This window comes from Mustela nivalis, assembly GCF_964662115.1.
Source record: "Mustela nivalis genome assembly, chromosome: 7".
Taxonomy (NCBI): Eukaryota; Metazoa; Chordata; class Mammalia; order Carnivora; family Mustelidae; genus Mustela; species Mustela nivalis.
In genome coordinates, this window is record NC_139026.1 from 58,480,746 (window position 1) to 58,495,960 (window position 15,215).

At 35.3% G+C, this 15,215-nt stretch overlaps 1 protein-coding gene across 10 annotated transcripts in view; it reads right to left on the minus strand.

The window, feature by feature from the left end:
* Positions 1-2,699: 2,699 nt before the first annotated feature.
* Positions 2,700-15,215, minus strand: part of LMO3 (LIM domain only 3) — a 55,324-nt gene continuing 42,808 nt past the window's right edge. For all 10 annotated transcript variants that reach the window (XM_082738980.1, XM_082738988.1, XM_082738986.1 and 7 more), the window contains 2 exons: positions 12,525-12,650; positions 2,700-3,148 (listed from right to left, as the gene is read on the minus strand). In XM_082738980.1, the coding sequence (XP_082595106.1) occupies positions 3,043-3,148; positions 12,525-12,650 (232 nt within the window). In that variant the 3' untranslated portion in view covers positions 2,700-3,042. The remainder of the gene's footprint in view (positions 3,149-12,524; positions 12,651-15,215) is intronic.

Genomic DNA, 15,215 nt, shown 5'->3' on the forward strand with positions numbered 1-15,215 from the left:
AAGCGCTTGAGGTACTTTGTCTATGCTTGTTATGATTTACCTTTTGAAAGTAAGTGTCCTTGCACACTTTATTCTTTTTTTTCAAGTGGACTGACTCAACGTACGCTTTCTAGATATAGTCTTAGATTTTGCCAATTAAGCGCAATCAAAGAGTATAATACCCCTTTTATTAAAAACATAAATCCAAATATAAAAAATGAATGAAAGAATCCAGCAGATATTTATTAAGCAAGATGAAAGTGAAATTACAAACACAGGTCAGCTTTTAAACTCAGCCAGCACTCTGGGGGAGTGGAGGTGCGCTGTCCTTCATCATAGGCAGCCTCTCTGAGATGCATGTTAGGAAGGGAGGTTTCACGGCTTGAGAAATCAAAGCTCTTTTGGAGGTGTCCTACTGGAGGCATCGGGGCAACAAGCTAAGTGACGTCAGGGCTACACAACACAAAGAGGAAAGGTGATGACAATTCAGGGACTTTGCGTAGTCAAGACAATTAGCTTAGTACTTCAGGTCAAAAATGCTACTGTTTATGGGCTATTAGCTATAAAATGACCCATTTCTGTCTGGTTTCACAATTTCATGGAGATTAGAGATAATCTAAAGAGATTAAGGCCTTAATCTTTAATCCAGGTAATTTTGCTTGTAGTAAAAAGCATAAGCATTAATTCCCGAAGGATTTGGGAAGAGAAAAGGCGATAAAAACTTGTTTGGTCTTTGGGTGGCAAGAATAATTGAACAGCTTCCAGGAGCTAAGAGAAGTTGGTTCCCAATTTACAAGTATTTTGACATATTGATAAACATAGGCAAAACCATTTAAATCTAAAAATGATAATTTGAAAAAGATACTGGCAATTAAAATTTGACATCCACATGAATTTCAGACACCCTCTAATGGGGACTCACAGGGCTGCTTGAGAAAAACCACTTTTCACAGATGCCCGCACCCCACCGCCTTTTGTTTGGCTTGGGTTTTGGTTTTGGCTATGCAAGTCTTACCATGAAACAAATGTAAGGCCCCAAGGCTAAAATAGTAGTTATTTCATGGGCCCCAAATAGCTATTTTTGAAAATTTTTTTCAATATATCTCAAATCTGGGGGACAAGTGACTTGAACACTCTTAACCATGAAGTATTTGTAAAAATACATATCATTCACTTTTCACAGAACCATTTCTTAAAAATGAGAGGCAATAGCCAGATTCACATGCATGTTCATAATAAAGCTTTGTTTTAAAACAAAAATCCACACCAGCATTACTTTCAGTTTAATATTTTGGCCCCAAACCAAGAATTCAGGTATCACATTTCATTTTCATCTGCAATGCATCTATTGGCAGGACAAAGTATGTATGCAAATAACACCGGGAAATATTGTTTCCTATACAAGTGATCAAAAGGAAAAAGAAAAGAAAAAAGAAAACCCACAGCACTAAATTTGCTCTAGCAAAAATATGCTTCACTGTGCCTGTGTCAAATTAGATTTGTTGAAAAGTAGTTCTCTTGCCAGGAGCAGAAGCAAAGAAGCAAAGTGTGAGCGACCCAGAAGAAGGGATCATAGTCTTATTTTTATTTCCTTAATTGTAATTGAAATAATCGGTCTCCGTAATTTGTTTCTAGAAAGCTTTCTTCTTTATCATCTATCATGTTAGTAAGGGAAATTTTTCAGCTTTATAAAATGGAATGACAGATTTCAGCCTTAAGTGTGATATATTCTGAGCAGGTTAACTACTTAAAGAAAGCAGTAAGACATGTCAAACTTTTAAAGTCTTCACTTTTGAACACTAAAATAAGTGTCAGGTAAATACAGAAAAATATATAATCACCAGTTCTCAGCTCTTTGACAATCCCTTTGTTTCTCTTCTTCTAGAAGATTCTGTGAGCACTATGTTGCTCTGATCAAAAAAGTAAGCTCACTACTCAAATATCATCACAGCTTCAGTGTGTATTATCATGGTTTCAGTAGATTTGCACTCAAATCCTTCCAGTGCCAGAAATTTATCAAGCCATAAAGTTATTAAACCTTTAGCTCTTAGGGAGAAATCTGGGCAAAATTTTACAAGAAATTTATCGTTTTAAAATTACCTCATAATTGTGGTAACACTTGTCTCAAGTAACCCTTTGGAAAAATTTTACATGATACCTAAAGGCACTAGTTTACATAAGGGGTAAGTGGCTAAAAAAACAAAAAACAAAAAATAAAAAAAAAAGCCAAAGCCTTTGTGTAGGCAAAGAACACACACACACACACACACACACACACACACAAAGGACATCAAAAGGATAACTGCTAAGCTTTAAAGTTATTCTAAAAATGGCACTTTTCACGTTGGTATAAAATGAAAGTGCTTTAAGATGAAATTCTTATGCATTTTTTAAAGCTGATCTTTAACCCCCTGAAAATCGGGGGTTATAATGACAACACTGATAGACTCTAAATCATCATGGTAATGATAGTGGAATAGTGGATGTTGCTAAAATGCTTTGTGTGTGTCTTCATTTCTTCTTCTTTTTTAAAGTATTTTAATGCTGATAGACTTGCTTTATATGTGTATCATCAGTGAAATTTGCTCTTCAATCCTTTACTAGAAAGTTACAGCTCATTTAAAATAGCTGGTAGATACAGAAAGCATAAATATACAGTAAGTTTAAACACTGATTGTACTGAATGCAACCATACAAAGAAGCAAACAGAACACAAATGGTAACACAATAAAACTGTATTACATTTGTGCTTCAAATATTACAATACATTATATACAATAGTCGAAAATAAACATCTCATGCCAAGTGACACAAAAACGAATAGCAAGCAAAAAAATCCAGCAATATGTACAGTACGTTTTTCTTTAATAATAAACATTCAACTCTGAACTGGGGCAATTTCACTACGTACAGGTGCAGTCCGCCTTTTATTCCATATAACCATCCTGCTTTCCTATATCTACGCTATTCAGTAGGTTCCTGTGTCAATTCTTATATACATGTGGAGCAAAAAAGATAAAAGAATGTAGTGCTTTGTATTCTTAATGGGGTGATGTTGATAGATCAGCGAACCTGGGGTGCATAACCTTCTTTCATTAAACCTTCTTCGTAGTCCGTCTGGCAAAGGATCATGTTATTCTTTAGGAAAAATTTGTCTCCAACGCAAAATCTGAAAACATTAAAAAAATAAAATGTGTTAAGATCATTTCACTCCCATCTATAGATTTGAAGATTTCTTTTCCTTGTAATAATGTTACATGGTAATTCCCTGAATTTGAAAGCTTGGTTTAGAAATTTGCCTTCGTTGTCAAAATTAAACGATGTAGATCATTTAATGAAACACTGCACACAAAATTTGATATCCTACAGTTATATATAAAAAGCATAGGAAACCGAGGAAAACACCTCGGGCAGCAGAAGTGATTTTTATCATCACTTTGGAAAGAAAAAAAAAAGAACTGATCTATATTTACAGACATTAAAATAAATGAAAGAATGATAATAGTATTTCACTGCAGTGATTATGGAAGATTTCACCAGTGGCCATTTATTCACTTTATTAAAAAAAAAAAGTAAAAGGAATTAAAATGTATCAAATAATTAGAAAGTGGCCCATTTTTAAGCTTCCCATTTAAAGTTTCTTTTGCTCTGTTTTATTAAAATGTGATTAAATTCTGGTATTCTGGAAGTGATTGTTTTGAAGGAAAAGTTGTTTTAGCATCAGACTCTGATGCTGGGCCATAATCTTTTATTTGTGGCAAGTTCACCAACTATGAAATATTAAATGTCATTTCTTAGCTCACTCCCAATTAAACCAAAGGGAGTAACCTGAATGAACTTCTTAATATTGATGTGATAAATAAACTAGTTTCCAGTAGCTAATTATGTATTTTATTCTATAAAACATTGTTTAATGTACAAGATTGTAATGTTTTTAATAAGTGCCCTTTTGTATAATTTCCCAGCGGTGACACTTTGGACACAATTAAGGTCAGAAATAAATGCTTGTGCTGTTTCCAGTACATTTAACAATAAAGTAACTCTGGGGAGATCTGTATATATTTTTAATTGTAACAATTTAACCTTCAAACAGCAGTGTCTAGTAGAGTTGACCCAGTAAAACTACTTGTAATTATACAAGTTGACCTCACTGACCTTTGATAGTGGTCTCTCTTTATCAGATAGTCAATTTCGAATGATGTTCAAGCAGAAATCTTAGTGGATAGATTAAATTGTGTAGTGAAAGCAACCCTTTAATGTTTTGTGAAGTTGAAGGTTTAAATGAGGAGCAGTTGGACTGATTTACATTTGCAAAGATTGGAATGCTAGACAAACAGTGAACCTATTTATTTTCCAACTGGGTAGCTTTGGAAATTTATCCTTATTCTAGCTAAGTAGATAGAGGGGAAAATAGTGTAATAAAAAAAGTAGATTGAAAAGAATTAGCTTTCCTCTTAAAGGAAGATTGGTCTGTTTATTTGTGGAATTTACTTTTTTTTCCCCAGGATTACTGCCTGCTGATGATGTTGATTGAAAGTACAGACTAAGCACTGATCTTGAAATCCTGGAGTTTGCAGTCAAGGCTATTGGATAGAATGAACATTCAAGTTTGAACCTTAAGTATATCTTCTTTTTATTAGTTGAAAACTATAAACTTAAATATTGTGCTTAAAAAGTGGCGTGAGAGTCAACGAGGTTTTGTACATTATCCTGATCATTAAGATACGTTGAATAAAAGGAACTATTTCTTCTGTTGGGCAGACCCAAGTAGTCAAATTAGATACTTATCTTTCATGTGAGATTACATAAAATAGCATGTAGGATATATCTGATTACTGCTCAAAACTTTCAGTTCATATTACTGTTGAAATTAATTTGAATAAGCTAATGACACATTAGCACATCAAAATAAATAAATTCAACTAATACTCCTGTGTTCTAGCTAATATCACTGAATTTGTTTTTTTCCTAAAAACCAACTGAATTGGAAATACTCTTTCAACTCTATATTGACTAAAACCTTGCTTCAATTTTCTAACAAGCCCCCAAATTCTATTCACTATCAAACTTTTTTTTTTAAAATATGTTCTACTTGGGACATGAGCTCAGAACCCAGAGGTAGTCACATGCTCTACTGACTGAGCCAGCCAGCCACCCCCCAAAAACCATTTTTTGTTTTTGTCATGTGAAGTTATGTCATTCTTACCTTCAGAAGCCTTGAAATTTAGGTAATTTTTGTTTGTGGATTAATAAATTTGGGGTAATGATCATGAGAAAAGCACTGAACCAAAAGCCTGGAGACCTAGTCCTGAGCCCTGATGCTACCCAGTGCAAGTTATAGGGTCATTTCATACTCTCTGAGTCAACTCTGTGTGGTTATGATAAAAGAGCTGCAGCACTGAATTATGTTAAAATAAGAAATATATGAGCAGCAGAGAGGTATATTGCAACAAAAAGAGTTCAAATCCCAACCTTCCACTTATGATATTGAAGATGAAACTTTATTTTCTCTTATCTTTAATATAACTGACTATTTAAAGTGTGTGTTAAGAATACAATGAAGTAGGCAAAGCATTAACTCAGTGTTTGGAGTGTAGATAATTAAAATAGTCACCTTCTATAAAGTACTTACTATGTGCTAATGCTGAGTATGTATATGTACGATTATTTCTATTTATGTTCAACTGAGAAAGTACTTATTGCCTTTTTCAAATGAAAAACCTAAGGCTTCCTCCCAGAATTTTAAAACACCTGCCAGTGCTCCATAGCTAGAATGTGTATGTTGTAGGAAGGAAACTGACTCTGGTCCTTTTGGGCTCAAGACCCATGCTTTACCTGGAAACAGTAAAGCATAAGGCTTTGAAATTAATATGGGTTTTTTGTATCGCTATTATTCCTTTGCATAGCATTAAAAAAAGTCTACCTACCATTCAACATCAATGAGATGTTGGTAATATAAATGGAATTCATCTAAAATAGTCCTACCTAAAATATTTTGTTGCTAATGTTGTCAACTGGACAAAGTACCTTTTTTTTTTAACCTTTTATGTGCATTTCAGTTTATGCTGAAAAGTCAAAACAAAACAGAATGTGGGTGAGAAACGTCACACTTACACATATAACTTAAAACAGCTTTGAAAGCTATGGCTAAAGCAGATTATAATTGCTTTGTGATTAGGATTGGTATACTCCTTTTTAAAAAAAAGATTGATTGATTGATCAATTTGAAAGAGAGAGAGAGAAAGACAATGTTGGTGGGGGACAGAGGAAAAGGGAGAGAGAAACCCGAGAAGACTCTACCCTAAGCACAGAACCCAGTGCGGGGCTCGATCTCATGACCTTGAGATCAGGACCTGAACCGAAACCAAGTTGGACATTTAACTCACTGCACCATCCAGGTGCCCCTGGATTGGTATACTCCTTTAAAATGTTCCATATATAAACATGAAGAAATTAGAGAAACAGCAATGCAGATGTTAGATATTTAACAAAATAGCCTATAACTGATTTTGTGAGAAAGGCTAGTTTTCCAATGTTATGAGTTCCTTTTGAGATTTAGCACTGGCAGAAAAAATATTATAGAAGCAGTGATGGCCAGAGAATACTGTAAGTATATTAATAGGTCAGGCTAAAATTCCTGAAAATAAGCTGATAATCTTCCTTGTAATCTAATCCTAATTGCTTGTGGTATAGTCAGTTCAATTAATTTTGCCTTCATTACAAAAAAAAAAAAAAAAGTATGTTAAGGAATAAAAAGATGCTCAATCAGATTACTCAGTCATTTAATCTTGATGTTATGGAGTTAATAATAATAGATTCAATTTCCAGATATTTTGGAATGATTCTAATCGAACTCACATGCAGTTTTAGAGACTTGGGAAGTACAGAAAATAAATATAATTAATTAATCACCCTTCTATGGGGCTTAGCGTAGTTTTAAGCAGTTACCAGAAGACTGCAAAGAAGCCTCCATTTGTAACCTTTTCACATCCTTTCTAAGATTGAAAACGTTAACTTAGTCATCTTATTTCCCTAAGGGCAGTGGCTATCAATTATAATTAGTTCCCAACTCCACAGTACTTTAAAAAGGGTGGGGGATCCAGTCCATATTTCAAATGTCTCTATCTTCTCTGTAGCACCCTCCATTACTACAGATGGAGACTTCGATGCTGTACTTTGTTTTCACTGAGAGGTACTGATTATATACCCATCGTCACACCACTATACACCGTGAACAAATTTACTCTCTTCTCCCGAAGACTGTCCCGTTGTCATTACATACTTCATTCCTGATCAGCTTTTCTGCACCAACTTACAACACCCACATCCCAAATCATTCAAAGTCTACCTTGCTTGAATTTCACTATATCTATTCCCATTTATAGTCATTCAGTCAGAAAATAAAATACCTCTCTTGAAGGAGTCCAGGGCTCATATCAGATCTGAGTTGAAAGACTAAAACCAGACCGTCTGGGTTCAGATTTTGAGTCTACCATTTTCTATCATTGTTTTCTAGGGCAAGTTACTTAAATTTTCTGTACTTCAGTTACTTCATCTATAAAATGAGGGCAATAATAGTATCTCACTTTATTGAGTATTAAATGAGCACATGTAAAGCAGAACAGTGTCTAGTGTATGATGGGCGCTATAGAAGAATTCTGGTATCATTATTTGTTAATGACAATTTTTTTTTCACCTCTGCTTAAACTGTTCCCTAACCATGACTTTCTTCCTGTTTTTTTCATCTGTTTAAATTCTTTTAAAAAAATTCTTTAGTTTCCATTCCCTTCATCAATACATTCCCTGGCCATGCCAACTCATTCTGATCTTTCCCAAGACACTTATTTATTGGCATATCATTTACTTTGGCATTTCAGATTTCCTCCTGAATGGGTAACAAGTTTCCCAATGTGCGCTGCAGTGCTGGGGTAAGTGCCCATGAGTTATAGCTCTTTTGAACCCTCTGAAATACCACCACAAATTACATGACCACTTGAGGTGGGTGGTCAGTAAATACAGGTTAAGACAGATTCATCCCCGAACCAAATAGTTTTAAATAACAAAGGTATTTTTAGATGGATAATTTAAATTCATGTTCATTTTGACTCATTCGTTGACTTCCTACCTTTAAATTTCACCTCCTCCTGATCCTCATGCCATTCCCTCCTTCTCCATATCCTGAGCAAACTCCCTCTAATCTCTGAGCGTTCTGAGCTCTTTTCATTTCCTGCACACATTAAATGCTTTCACACTTCCATGACTTGCATGATGCTTCCCTCTGTCTGGAAAACCCTTTCCTCATTGCTCCTTGGCTTCCTCATCCTCCCCAACCCCCACCAGACACAATCCCTACATTCCAACCAGACCTAGGGAGTTCCGTTTTAAAACCCAGCACATCAACCCTTTGATGCTTCTCTAAGACTTCAAGAAGGACAGACCTCTCTTTCCTCAGTATAGATCTGTTTAGCATCGATTACACTCTTCTGTGAGTCTTTGATGTCCTGTCTCTCCCATAGCTTTGAATACCTCTAAGAGAGAAACTGGTTTTTCTTCACCTTTCTTTCCAGAGCCTAGCATAGCGCTTTTATTCTTTAGTGTTAAACAACTCTACGTCTTTGAGGCAGTTTCATTACAAACAAACATGTTCTTTCCTTTTCTTGTAAAATCATCGTTTAGTTTTATAGAATTGTCTAAGGAGGAGGGGCTTGGTCACCTTTAAGAAATTAACCTATTACACAGAATTCTTCAATTCTGAGTGAGATACAGTTATCATCTAAGATGCTCAAAATAACATTCCTCTGCTTCTGTTAATAAAGAAAAACAAACAATCAAACAAACACCTTAGATGCTTAATTCAGGATTCACATCTTTAGCCATACCCCCCTCTCAAAAGAGCGAAGAGGGTATACACGAGAAACAACCAATCCTGAAAAGTTATTTTTACTACCATTTTGCAAACACTCAGAAATGCTTTCGATCTAAATGATCTTTTGATTTAAAAGTTAAGATGAAATGACTGCTAAATAAAATTCATAAGCATTTATAATACCACAGTCTCAGATGCCAATAAAGTTTGCTTAAAGGAAAGTGCCTATAAATTACCTGTTTGCTTTGTGTTTCACTTGAAAAAGTACAATGCTATAATAATAGTTTGGCTACTGAAAGTATAGGCTCATGTGGCATATGGCTTTATTGGAGAGGATTTCCCCAGCAAATGTCAAAGTAGAAAGAAAATCTCCTATGTTGAAAACCTTCTGTATTCAGAGTAACAAAATTTGTCTGCTTTGCTTGACTGATGAAGATTAGCTGACTTCTTGCATTAAAGAAGTTTGTCTTGTAGGGGCTGAAGTGACAAGACAATAACTAAGTGCTAATTGTGCATAACCAGCACTAAAGATATGCAGTCCTATTATGGCATGTAATAAATGAAGCGAACATGGAAATGTATTAGGTACTTTAATAATGATACTAGAATAGTATTTTGCAGCAATAAGAATGTGAACAGTTTTAGAGTCAAAATTTAGGAGTGTTTGTCTTACTTGACTGAGTTCTACTGAGGAGATAGACTTAATTGTGAATGCAACTTTTTATTTCAATGGTGAAATAAAATTGATATATGCTTTGTAAATAGCATTAACAACCTACAATTACTTTGCATCATAATAGAATTTAGGCTGGATTTAGCCCTTGAATGATGTTTTAATTTTCTGTGTAGAACATGGATAAAATAGGGGAGACTGCCCTAAAGGAAAAATGGACATAGGGCATAAAAGGCCATTCCCTAAAAGAAGAAATAGCAAAAGGCCACTAGAAATCAAATAAATACTAATTAAAAATTATAATGGGATACCATCTTTCATCCCTCAGGTGACAGGGTTTCTTTTTAAATAATAACTCCCAATGCTAGAGTGAATGGAAGGGAATACATAGCTTTTACATTTCTGGTGTGAGAATAATTGGTATAACTGTTGGGGAGAGCATCTTAACAATATATAACATTTTAACAATACATAACATAAACCTTTAAAAGGGTTATATACTTTGTCCAGCGCTCCTGTAAATTTATCCTGACACATACTTGAATATTGTTTGTAAATATTATGTTGATAATATTATGTCGATAATATTGGTAATATATCAAGTTGAAGAAATAGCTTATACATCTGACAAGAGAAGACTGATTTAACATATGAAACTCTACTCATAAAATAAAACACAAGAAGGCTTAAGATATCTTAAAGAATTTGAAAAGCATGCTATCATAAATGAAAAAGTCCAAATATCAAACACTAGTATTCTTCCCTGTTCTTTTTCTTTAAGCTGCTCAAATGTATCATAAAATATATGCTACATAACACCCATCATATATGCATAAGAAAACATATGGCCAGCTATACACCAAAATATTAAAATGCCTTTTTTTTAGAATAGTAAGACATGGGGCAATATGATTCTTTATCCCTTTTTATTTTCCAAAATTTCTACTATGACTATGTAACCTTTCATAAAGTAGAAAAGAAGTTAAGTGTTATTGTTGCATGAAGATAACTGTATTTGCATGGATGCTGTTAGTGGATCAATAGGGCAAGGAAACGGAAGTATACTAATGCACCTTTAAAATATATACACATACATGTATACGTGCATATAAATGTCTGTATAAATGTGTAGATATTTATATTCATGTGCCTATATCTTTACACACATACTTGTCAATTTATTTTTGGCTAAAGGTCACCATGGACTGAATTAATCAGCTTTGATTCCAAAAGTTTGTGCAGACTTAAAGTGCCTATAAGATGACTTTTTGAATTATTTCCTGGATAAATTAGATATTCAGGTATACTGGCTTAGGTATACTGGCAAGGTATACTGTGCACTACTCTGAACATCTCCATTTAGCAGGAAGTATCATTGAGATATATCTTTTTTTTTTTTTTTTTTTTTTTAGATACATATCCTGTATATAAACCAAGTTAGTGGCATATGATTTGGTAAAAGTAAATTGTAAATATCAAGATAAAAAAGCCTATTTTTTAGGACCAATTGTGCTCTGGTATTTTTAATATAAATTATTTCATTTAATTTTCAAAATCTGTAAGATAGGTGTTAGAGTCTTCATTGTCAGGGGGTAGAAACAAATCTCAGAGATGAAGTAACAAGACTCAGGATGCTGTATCTAATATACAATGGGGCTGGAATTTGAATCCATTTCTTCCTGTAAAAATCATGTCCTCTGTGCCGTTCTACACAGGGCCTCATATAAAGACGCTGCATTGAACAGTAAAGTAGTACAAATCACAGTAACTGAGAACATGATATAATAAATGTGGCCTGATTATATAGTATGTCCAGGTGTTGTCACTCTCATCTTGAATATATTTTCATTAATATCCATCAAGTGTAGTAAATTTTTAAATATATTTTAATGATAGATACAGTTTCATATTCTAATATCCTCTGCATATATCATATAAAACAGGCATCAGTAGTGTATGGGTCCCACTGGAAATCAAAGTTACAACTTTCAGAGGGAAAAACGGAATAAAGTGATAATACTTTTAGATGAAAGAGTTCTCTGATACTGGCTAATCCAGCTCCTTTTTGTTGTAAATGAGAAAACCAAGATCCAGAGAGCTAAAATGCTTGAAGGATGGTTATACATCTTGTGAGGGGCGAAGCCCAGCCTAGAATTTAGGTTTCTAGATTCCTTGTGCAATACTCTTCTCCTTTGCCTATGCTGCCCATCCAATGCTGATAAGTGTTAAATTATTAGCTATTTCTGGCCTCATTCCCAAGGAAACTTAAAGCAACTTAAAAAGTACATATAAATCAAGGTTAAAATTCAAGATGAGAAATCAAGAGACAGGACAACCAAAAATAGGAAAACTAAGATAGGACACATCACCTCCTACAAATTCCTGTATATTTGACTCAGGGCAAATGTGTTGGGTCACAGAACAAAAAAGTGAAGATTTTAAGCCTACTTTTAAAAGAATATTTTCAAGATACTTTTAAAGTTTTAAAGTAAATTTTAGGGATATTCTAAACCTACTTTTTAAAATGACAGAAAAATAATAAAGAATGAATAAGAAGAAAACTAAAATAGCAGTGTCTTCATTGCTTCTCACATTCTGCTATAGGTTGCTCTTTCTGCGGGTAGAGGCACAGTTTCAAGATTTTATTTATTTATTTGACAGAGAGAAATCACAAGTAGATGGAGAGGCAGGCAGAGAGAAGAGAGAGGGAAGCAGGCTCCCCGCCGAGCAGAGAGCCCGATGCGGGACTCGATCCCAGGACCCCGAGATCATGACCCGAGCCGAAGGCAGCGGCCTAACCCACTGAGCCACCCAGGCGCCCCTAGAAGCACAGTTTTAAGACCTTTCCTCCTCAGTGCTTTCTTCCTGGCACCCGATGAATGTTTGCAGAAAACAAAATGCTGAGATTAATAGCCTTAAGTAATATATATAATTCCCATCAATTACGTAAATAACTAGCAACTAGAGGTTTGCCACTTTTTAGACACGGGAATGAAACCTGCTTACCTCTGATTACAAAGCTGACATGCAAAGCAGTCCAGGTGGTAAACGTTGTCCTTGGCCCGCATCACCATCTCAAAGGCAGGGATGAGCTTGCTACAGGCAGCGCAGTTCCCCGTTACACCAAAGAGCCTGGAACAATAAACATTTTTCTCAAACTCTTACAGGGAGATCTGAGATGATGACTAGAGAAGGTGCCAGCACACCCTGCAAAGCTATCAACAGGCAATGCCTTATGATGTACACAAGCACGTTTTATCCTCGGCAGATACATAAGTATTCCTCTCTGATACATACTCCGTTGACCTTTCTTGATGAAAATCACATCTCGTTTGAGAAGGAAAGGAAAAGACAAATACATCAGGAAGCTTACATAACCACACACAAACAAGTCAATGGAGGTGAATTCGTAGCAAAAAAAAATCTTCCACTTGATAGAATATGCAGTAAATAGAAATGCAACGTAACTTTGATCTCACTGACACGTAGTAGCCGTTTTCATTGGAGAAGAAACCCATTTGAAGGACTCACTGTTTTCTGACATCTAGTTACTAGGAGGTTTGCCATTATTATTAAAAGAACATTTATGTACAAGCCATTTAAATAGTCAAAAAACATCAGAGGTGCATGCACCTTATGGCCCCATACCATAGTTATAGCTCTGATTATGTTATTCAAGTAGCACATTAAAGTAAATGAGGCTGTAAACTACACAGAGCTGGACCAGGAGTTGAAACATAATATATTGAAAGAACCAGTAGAACTGTCCAGGGAAAAGGTATTTTTTAAAAATCCTATTTGCGATAGATTCCTGAAAATAGTTATTGTAATGACCTAAAAAAATAGTACAAATTAAAGTGTCTCTATAGTTTCATAATGGGAGGAAATAAAATATTTTACCCATTTGCACTGGCAATATTTAAACCAAGTTTCTTTAAAGTTCTTAATGGTGGTGAAGAGTTATTATAAATAATATTCCAGGCATAGCAGTTAATGCACTTTTTAACTAGGAAGCAAACTAGATGAAAAACACCACATCTGCCAGTTTTCTTTTTTCTCCAGCATCAGGCTGACAGGAGAAAAATATAATGGTTCTCATGGGAAAGACCAAATAAAAAGCAGTTCTAAACTAATGAATTCAAAGGTGCTAGGGAGAAAACTCATTTTATTTATAAAAGTGTACTTTAAAAAACTTAGTCTTTCATATTATTGAATTTAAGGATTACGTGCAAATGTGCTGAAGTTTCTCTTCTTGTAGTTTCTAAATACTCCAAAGACAGGTCTTTGCTTAAGGCATGCATATTCATTCTCAAGTTTATAACCATTTCCTCTTACCAGGCTAATGACAACTGTTGGAAAGAGCTGTGAGAATGGTTTTCAGGATCTGGCAAAACATGTAATAAATGTTCATGCTTATGTTTTTCTTAGATTGTCTCTTGAAGAACATAAGCGCCTTGAGGGGAGAAGGTGTACACGCTTTGCAAACAGCTTGCCTGTATAATCCGTGCCCTTGATAAGAGGGGAAGGAAGGTTTATATTCAAGAAGACTAAATTCAGGATTGTTAGTCGCTGTTTTCCTGCAGGAATTAAAAAAAAAAAAAATTCTAATAAGGAGTCTAACTCTAATCACCTTTGTGTTCCTGGTGTACAATCCCTATTTCAGGAAATGATTTTTCTCTAAAAACAGCTTCATTGAAAACAGTATCTCACACACATCTCCTCCTGGTGTCATTGCAAACGAAACCAACCCAAGGTAAAGCTTTCGTCCTGTTCTTCTGGAAGCAGAAATTTCCCGTCCCTCCTACCATTTCACGTTCACTTTTCAGGGCACTTCACGTGACCCACTCAAGAGTCACGACCCTGACGCGTGCCATTTGTTCCTTCCGTTCTTCCATCATTATTATTATTATTATTTTTTTGGAAACATAAAGAAGTCTTAAAAAGTTCTTTATTCTACGAATATAGATGCACTTGTGGGTTAGAAAATGTGGCCGGTAGGCGAGAACGTGGTTTTTGAGAACTACTCCCTCTGCTTACACCTCATAAACATACCCACACAATGCCATTTTGAAATTCTGGACATAGTTTCCCCCAATTTCAATTGCTCTCGCTAGCTGAGCATTTATCAGCTACCTGATTAGAATTTGTTTCCACACAAACCATTGATCATCAGCCTATTACTAGGCAAATGACAGTTAATTACCCACTACATTAACCACTGGGACCTGAGACCTGCTTCTGCTGCCATCAGTCAACATGATAAATGTGGCAAGTTCAGTAATGCATGGCCAGCCCCGAGCTGCCTGCTATACTGCGAACAACCCTCAATCTCACTTCCAGGCCCAGGAAAATCTATGGCAATCTGCATAATTACAAGCTCTGGGTTAATAACAGACAAATGATTTGTTGCATCTAAACAAAGTCCTTGGAATGGTCCTGGTCTCTGGTGGCTGGCCGTCCGGCGTGCCGCCTCCAGTGTACTTTCCAGCGCGATGTGCACAAAACCGTTCTCTGACGCTACAGCCTTCCAATTTGTTGCCCTCCAATTTATGGATTCTGCATATGTGATTTTTAATCATTAAAGGACTCTTGAAGCAATATTATCTTAATTATTCTCTGCTGTAACCAGGGAATTAGGCTTCAGATAAAATTTTCTTCTTCCACGCACTCTCCCTGCCTCGCTGGAGGCCCCATCAG